This window comes from Barbus barbus, assembly GCF_936440315.1.
Source record: "Barbus barbus genome assembly, chromosome: 9".
Lineage (NCBI taxonomy): Eukaryota > Metazoa > Chordata > Actinopteri > Cypriniformes > Cyprinidae > Barbus > Barbus barbus.
Window position 1 is genome coordinate 14,375,812 of NC_136737.1, and position 8,993 is coordinate 14,384,804.

At 37.6% G+C, this 8,993-nt stretch overlaps 1 protein-coding gene across 3 annotated transcripts in view; it reads left to right on the forward strand.

The window, feature by feature from the left end:
- Positions 1-3,384, forward strand: part of LOC306875562 (histone-lysine N-methyltransferase, H3 lysine-79 specific-like) — a 29,210-nt gene extending 25,826 nt beyond the window's left edge. For all 3 annotated transcript variants that reach the window (XM_079426219.1, XM_079426220.1, XM_079426221.1), the window contains exon 27: positions 2,963-3,384. In XM_079426219.1, coding sequence (XP_079282345.1) covers positions 2,963-2,970 — 8 coding nt within the window. In that variant the 3' untranslated portion in view covers positions 2,971-3,384. The remainder of the gene's footprint in view (positions 1-2,962) is intronic.
- Positions 3,385-8,993: the final 5,609 nt, after the last annotated feature.

Sequence of the window (8,993 nt, forward strand, 5' to 3'; positions counted from 1 at the left end):
TTTACATGGATATAGATAGATGATAGATACATGGATTGAAATATGGATATAGATGAGTGGATGGATAAACAGATATATTTCTCAATATGCTTTCTTGTGGACTTGCCCAAATACCCACATAATTGTCAAAATATTACTGTTAATGTGTCATGAAATGTAGCTTTAAGAGTTATTTAGGCGAGAATGTAGTTTAAAACTCAAAGCGCCTATTTGAAAATTTGCCCATTTCAGAGCTCCATGCGATCACCAGGTGCTCTGTGCTCATCCTCGAGCAGCCTTGGCTCGTCTAGTCCTTCCAACATTTGCCACGGACTCCGATGTCTCTGTGACGATTAAACGTGAGCTACAATTAGTTTTGGGTATATTTAACAGGCCTTCGTGGTCTCATGAATCTATTATTTGTTCCTGGTCATATCGTTTTGGCTGGTCACAAAGTTATATTTAACTTTATATTTATTTTGAACTTTACCGTAGTACAGCACTGATTTTGTAGCATACGTTTGACTGAATTGTTTGTTTTTGTCTTTATTTCCTCTTATATAAGCCTCTTATACTTTTTACTTATACTTTTATAATGGCTATTATTGTTCATTAAAACTGACATTTAACAAAAGAGGCAGTCTATCGCTTTCCGGCATACACCACACCTATCAAGTAAGGGCACTGTTGGCGGTGAAAATGCAAGCTGGATCAGGGTGTTCGGTCCCGATTCGTACCATACTGTACTGACCCGTACCGCTTGGTTGAAATGAGCCATAAGAGGAAGGGGTGATCGCGCTCCGTGCTGCCGTCGATCTGCATACGGCGATCTGTCGCACCGAACTAAAAAAATTAAAAACATTTTGTTGGTATGCATGCGTACTGAACCAAAAGACTCATATTTTTGCTACGAATAAGTGTACCATTACACCCCTTATATTGACAGATGTATATAGTTGGATAGGCAAGTGTAGAAATTAAACTATGTAGCTATAATCTCCATGAAAGCTTTAAATTCATGCACACACTTGTATTAATTGCAAATTGTTAATTTTGCTGTATGTACCGTATAGAAGAGGTGTGCAGCTCTCAAGTTTGGTGTGAGGTGCTTCTGGTGCATCAGCGCAGTGCCTCGTCGCTTTATCTGTGCTTGTTTGTTGGACTGGCTTGCTGCTGTGCACAATCTGGCTGAGCCCCCATCTTCTGTCTCTGTCTTTTGCTCCCTCTCTGTGCTGTATGTCTGTAGGGATTTTTCACCATATGGTGCCTTCAGTCTCCTCACAGCAGTCTGGGGCCAATCTCCCGGGCCCCGGGGCCCTCAGTTCCCAGCAGAGGCATCTGGACACAAACCCCAAAGCGGGGGCCTCGTTCTTGGCCACTGGCCCCTCGCAGCACAGCCGCACACAGACAGTCCTACACGCTCCCTCCCCACCCGCCCTCGCCCTCCCTCCGCCCCCTCCCCTCCTGAACGCTTCCTCCGCCGCCCCGTCCCAACCTTCCTCCCTGCGTCCTGAGCGCCACCAGTCCTCAAGGCCGCAGTTGTCCCTCCCCACCTCCACCACCTCCTCTTCTCTGGCCGCCACATCTGCTTGCTCCACCTCCTCTGCTTCCTCCCAGCCCTTCACTGTGCACTATCCCCCGCACCTGCCACCTCCACACCCTCCCGGCAGCGCAGGTTCAGTTGGGGCTTTGATGTCCTGGAGGACTCTGGGTATGCAGGCGTCCTACACAGCCTCGCAGATCCCTGGTAATCGCCCCAGATAGGACACGTCCGGGTGTAGGAGGGTGGGGGGAGGGTGCCGTTTGAAAATAGACTATTACTAGACGGACACAGGGAAGCTACTGCGCTCTGCCAGCTGTAATGTTATGAGTCCCAACAAGGTATGTGGTGTTGGCATGGAAATGGGCTACATGCTTTGCTGCTTTTTTTTTTTTTCCTAGCTGCATTTCCTGCGAGTTCTTTGGGTTTTAGAAACCAGCTGTTAAGACTATTTATGTCAGTCGCTATTTTGTTTGAAAATATCATTATATGTTCAGGGCTCAACAATATGAAGTGAATCGGAGTGATTTCTACCTTTACTAGTCCACAAAAAAGCTATTTTGTTTTACGTAGTAGGAATACACGAAACGTATTAGTAATGTATTTTTGTAAGTGTTCAAAAAATATTTATTTTTTTCATTAAATGTTTTTCCCATGTTGAAAAAGCACATTTAAAATGGCTAATTTGGATATTTTACTATGTTTCAATTAAATAGAATATTTTAGTAATTTTATAATGTAACTCAATTTCATTAACTTTTTTGCTGGTTTGATTATGATGGTTTATTGTGCAAAATCTAATTGAGATACAATATTATTTCCTAATATTATTTTATTATTGATTTATAAATGTGTGAATAATTTAAATGGCTTATTTAACTATTTAATTATAGATTTTTTATTCATATTTTATTTGATATAATATTAATAAATTATGAGTTAAATAAAACCATACGGACCAGTCATTTTTGCAAACAAAAATATTTGTGATGCTGCACATTTGAGTGTGCAGGATATGTTTTCTACTGTAATTATAAAATATGAACCAGTTTATTAATAGTTAAATAGAATATTTTTGATAAAGTATAATGTAAAATATCAACTAATTATCAAACAACTTAAACATTTAATTTATTCATATTTTTATATTTATAAAGAAATCATGTTTTGCACAGTAAGCCATAATAATCATCCAGGAAAAATGGTTATAAAGTAGTTTATATATTATTTTTGTTGTATGTAATATTATTACTTAATAATAAAATTCATGCAGCTTTTAGCCCATTGTAAATGATGTTTACAAGCAAGTTCCAAAAAAGTTTTAAACATCGCAGTCCAAATACATGCGTTTGTCAGGCATGTAAATTGTTGAGCCCTGATGTTGATGAAATATCTGTCCACATCTTGTGTAATTCCTGGATTTTACCCCCGACTGGTTTACAGGTAACTGAAGAAATCTACCTCAACCCAACATAACCTATGCAATGGACAGGTGTGGACCAATGGGCTCGACTCGCTCACCGGTGCTCAAACATTTGCTAAAAGACACCACTGTAAAACTGGCATGGGTATCAGAACTTATCACAGGTGCAGCTTAACACACACACACACACACAGCCCCTGAATCACATTCAGATTGACACAGTATGCAGCTTCCATGTTTTTCAGAGTGTTTTACGGTGGCACCATGTTGGGCTGATGCTAACAGCCATTTATCAATAATTGTGAGTTTAACATGGCCTAACTGATGGATGCTTTACTAAATTTGCAGCCGCCATCTGGTGGATTCACAATCAATGACACAGGAAGTGTTTAAAATGTCAGGAATATATTTACAGTTAGTCCGGTTTCAATGGGCCGTACACAAAAAAAAAAAAAAAAGACTTGTGAATCTCTGTAACCTTGCTGCTGTTATCAGTGGAAAGAAATGTGGCTTTTTGTGATTGAAAACTCCTATCCAGATGGACTCCATGAAGCCCCTGGAGCCTGATACTGTTCCCATGCTGGGACGTCACCCTTACAGCCTGCGCTTGTGCTGTGAACTCACTATTTTAGTGAAACCGATGTTAACAAATCTGTTCGATAGTGTAGTTGTCATCTATGCTTGGGCATTTTAACTTCTCATCATATTAATTAATTGCCTTATAAGGTGAAATATATTGGAAACCACAAGCTCCATCTGTATAAGGGTGAATCTCCAAGTGATATTTTACCTCAAAAAGAAGACTGAAATTATTGCTTAATATTAAAACCAAGATTTTGTGGTAATTGTGAAATTCTTCATGAATGTTAAGCACATTTTCCCTAAATTCTCATGACCATAATCATTACACGTGCACACACACCTGTGTGTGTGTGTATATATATATATATGGGCTTGGCAATTATACATAATTTAGTTAAATTGCAATACTATTTTGCATTGCAGTACTAAACATGCTTATTGTTTGTGAAAATGTTTTGCATTACATCTATAACATTTGTTCTTGCATTACAGTATTGGGCGATGAAATTGATTGTCGTGAAAATCAAGTCACTACAAATTATTATTATTAGTATTTTATTTTTATTATTATGTTACTTTCCTTTTTGGGGTGAAATATGACCAGGCATGTTCTTGATGGGCTTCATGAAATGCACCAATAATTAAATAATTTAATTTTTTACACTGGATAATAATTTACCTGTGGAGCTGTTAATGACAAACATATTAAAACAGCATTAAAATGTAAGCTTTTATTAATCAAAGGGAAAAATGGTAATTTTACATGCATGTAAAATAAATTATAATTGAAATATATATATGAATGAAACAAATGCACCTTCCAGGAATACACGATTAAATCACAATCTGCAGGGAGAGAAGTAGTTAAAGCCACAGAATGAACGACAGGCCTGTAAGGAGCTATTTAATCAGGTTAGTTACTTTAACTAGCAGATCTTATTGAATCACTACGTTTACCGTTTGGTTTGGTTTGGTTTAGGGCCCTGTTTTAATACTCAAGCTTCTATGTTCCTAACAGTTACTGCTGAACCTTTAATACAATGCACATATTCTGTTCAATCGGAACGCGGCCTCCTACACGGTACAGGCTTATTCAGGTGAATCTGGTGCTGAACCCATATTCCTCACAGATTTCATTGGTGTTTTCCTTCGGATTACCAAATCTGATGTTGTCGTGGTGCTCATCGCAACCTGGAAAACCAGCACATGCTTGTACATACAAACACACACTGATTAAAAGATGTACACACTGGGAAAATCCAAGATCACAAAACAACAACAAAAAAACTACTGGGCAACTTCAAGTCATCCTTTTGTTTCTCTTTTATTCCTTTTGTGTATGTTTTTTTTTCCTGTACTGTGAATGGTAGTCTCTCTCGGACTGTATAATTGTGTATATATAATTTGGGTTATTTATCATTTTAATTTTCTGTCTTTTGTTATTTCTTTTGGTTTGTGACTCTTATTTTGTATTGGAGAAGAGCACAACATGTGCAAAGTGTATGTACTTGACTCACAGTCTAAAAAAATGGTGCTACAATCTGTACAACTTTAGACTGTGCTTATTTATATTAAGATCATCATCAAAAACAACCACAAAAAAGAAATAAAGATTTTTGGTGCTGCTTTTACACGGATGTTTTCAAGCCTTACGGCATTTATTTTTTCAATATTTATAATGTATTATTTGGCGCCCAGCCTGAAGCAGCCCCTGCCTGTTTGGATCAGTGACGTTTTTATATAGAAGAAACACCTTTTGGTCTTAACTTAAGAGGCGTGAAAGTACATTGCAGAACTTTATAGGATAATAAAACCTTTTGTTTTGAAGAATTTACTTCAATGGTGCTCTGAAATCGACCTGTGTGACAGGTAGTGAATGCTTTGAATTACGCATATGGCACACTGTTGAAACTGGTGCGATGTGGCATTTCGTAACATTTTTGATTTCTCATAAGGAGAATGTGTGCTAAGCCTGTTTGCCTATCATCTTGGGCCCGTACGGCTCGGTGCTGTTTCTTAAAATCGTTGTTTTCTTCGCAAATGTAAAGCAAACAGCTTCATCTTACACAAACTGGTGCTGCTGTTCACACAGATGTCGAAAATACCAGTGCACCCGTACCAAAACCTACAATCCACTATTAAAGCCTGTCCTAGAGTGCGTTGTGTAACCTAGAGTTTGAGCCTATTGCATATCGTGATGTAAAGTTGTTCTGATGTGACCGGTCGTAGATTTGGCTAGTGTTTTGTCAGTTGGCTAGTACCTAGTGGTTGACCGATATGGGTTTTCCAATGACAGTTATCATATCTAGAGAATAGGCTAATATAATGACGTATGTGAAATATCTGGACTATAAAATGGGTAGCTCACCAAAAAATTGGCGTTCGAAACCTGACTGACTTTATTCTGCGGAACACAAAAGAAACAGTTTTGAAAAAAGCAGAAAACTGTTTTTGTTCTCACAATGAAAGTCAAAGGGGTCCAAAATTTGGACTCCATTGACTTTATATGGACAATTTGTGAGATTTCCGCATGCCCGATATATCGGTCTATCACTAACTGGTACAGCGTTAAAAAAATAGTCATTGGCGTACAACATCGCCAACTTGAAGACAAAGCAGGAGTGGACGTCCTCATTGTTTTGCGTCCTTTTATTGTGTTTTTGTTGCTTACGTATGTGCTCAAGGAAAAATCAACCTCGCCCAAGCTTTAGTCAGAATGCTGTGTAATAGACTATGGTGTATAATAATATTAAAAAACAAAAAAACAAAAACAATGTGTAAATGTGGTCTTTCTGTCCAATTAACATGAGGACATTTTGATGAAATGGGATATTGACCAGTACATGAGTACAATGTTACCAGCAGTTTTTTTTTTTTTTTTTTTTTTTATATATATATATATATATATAGTAATTAATAGTAATTGTTAATGTTACTTGTTTTAATTGCCAATTTGTGTTTTGATGTCTTTGCGACTGTTTATTAATGATGGTTTTATGATTTCATAATCCTGACCATTTGGATCCTCTATAGAACAGTAAGGTGCTCTCCTACACTTTAAACAAGGAAAATGCAGCTATAAAATTCATGCACCTCTTGCATTACAAGGGGTTAACATTTAATAAACGTCAGTGCAAGCTTTGCTTGTTTTAATCTCATTTGAACTTTTGTCCATCGACGCTGTTTCCTGTTGGGGTGGCAATTCTTGAAATTGATGTGAAGCTATTTAAAATGTAAACGGATCATAATTCTTGATGTTGCGTTTTCTCAGGTACATGTATGAGGTTGCATTGCAAAGGGCAACTCAAATCCTTTCGCATGTTATAAAAAGAATAAAGAATATGTTCTGAATATGTAAATTTAGATATGTCTAAACATGTAAATTCATATAGGCTTTGTCTAGTGTCTCGGGAACGTCAGTTCTGGCTTTGTTAATAGTTTTGCATATTGAAAGGGAATGTTGAAAATATTGGCTGTCTTTCTAGATGACGGATATAAGTGAGAATGAGATTGCTTTACTGTGCATTATTTACCTGTGATAGAAATTTCCACTGAGCGGCATTTACTATTTTGTAGTCACAACTCAAAGTTTGTCTGTTGTAATTTGTCCCTTTTAAGTTATTATTTGTAACACATGCATTCCCATTTTCAATTAATTACATTCTTATGCTTTTTCATTGGTCAGTAGAAATATCACAGGATAATTGTGCAACAACAGTAAACTCCTAAGAGTTGTCATATTTGTGACACTGTTTGGTGCTTTTAACTTAAAGACTTATCAACTGAATTAGGCTGTCATTATAAGTTTTTAAATCTCAGCTTTTTGTTAACAAAGTTAATAAAGTGTTTCTAATGAAAGCTCAGTTTGATCGGTTTATTTTATTTTTATTGCCTTACTAGCATAATGTACAAAGATTAATGCCCAGCTGGGAAAGGAAATTACACAACCATTAAGAAAATAAAACAATTGCAACCCAATTTAAAAATAATCAGAGGCAATGCAGGTGAAGGTCACTATACTGTGGCCGCATATTCCCTGGGACCTGCTGATAAATCATAACACTTGCTGAATGAAATTAGAAAAGAATGAAGATCATTCCCTTGCAGCAAACAAAAAAACAACCTTTCTGCTCTTCTGAGTACTCGCCGAACAGGCTTAAAACAGACTCATCTGTTTTGAGAACTACTTATCTTTTAAGAGAGCACTTGCAGTTTGATTGACCAATATATACTTAATCGGCAACATTTAAAGTATAAGTGTGTTTACGTTTTTGTAGAAATGCATCACGTTGTACTAAAAATCATAAAACTGGAGCAAGCTTGTAAGCATTCAAGAAATACCCCTTTCATCAGGAATCCCAGATATGGCAAACAATCTATCATTTTGTCCTCTGTGATTTGTTCCTGTTCTTTTGGCTAAAAGATACCTGCCTTATCTTTTGGGACTGGTCAAACATCTAGCAAACCAGCACTAGAAGGACCTTGAAAGTCTGGAAAACAAGTGCAGCTGTATGTCTTCCAGAGACCAGGACTAGGAGTAATGAAAGGATTATTGTTGCTGTTCATTTCACAGTCAGCAATTCACCCAAGTCAACCTTTATCACTTCTATTTTCGAAGTCTATCATAAAAGAGAGATAGGGAAGTGTTAGAGGGAATTGAGAAATGGTGCAGGCATATTTGAACCTAGGTCCCCTTAAGCACTACGGCTCTTATGTGTTGTAATCACCCTTGCACATTTATAGTACGTATCTGTAAATATAATGCCCAGCAAGGCACATAAACTCAGGTTGCTAGCAATAAGAAAACTAAAAGTTGCAGGTGTCATGGCACTGTCTTGTCTAAAATGGTAACCCATGTTTTGCAGAAAGTCTTGCAAACTTAAAAAGCCATTGAGATTCTCTTGAGAGTTTTTCGGTACAAGTTTTTTCGGTTTGCCATATAGACATAACAGTGCCCCTGTTCATTGTTTTTGGATCAACTCCATGAGGGGTTTGACCATACACCCTTTCAGTTACTGACCCAGATATGCCCATTTGCCATGCAATGTTTAATGAAGTCAAGAGCAAAATATAGTAATTTACAATGGGGATAACAAAAATGTACCCCAAGAGATGAGGACACTCTCTGAACTGCATCCCATGGGAATGAAATGAAGAAATTGTGTACAAATTTAAAAATATAATTTTGTTGCAGTTTGCCGGCAAGGAGGACCAAACTATTATCCGCTACTACAGCTGTGTGTCTGGGGTCTACAAAGTAATCCATTGTTTGGAAGAATTCCTCCTCACCTTATCAAAGCTCAAGAGCATGTGATGTCCATTCACTATCCCTCGAAATTCACAAATCCACCTCATGCCTCAAATACCCACTGTTACTCCAAGGACAAGATTTCTTGGCAGGCTAGCTCCACTCTGGAGCACAGGAGGGGGTGTATATATAACACATCCCCGCTGTTGCCCACCCTAAAA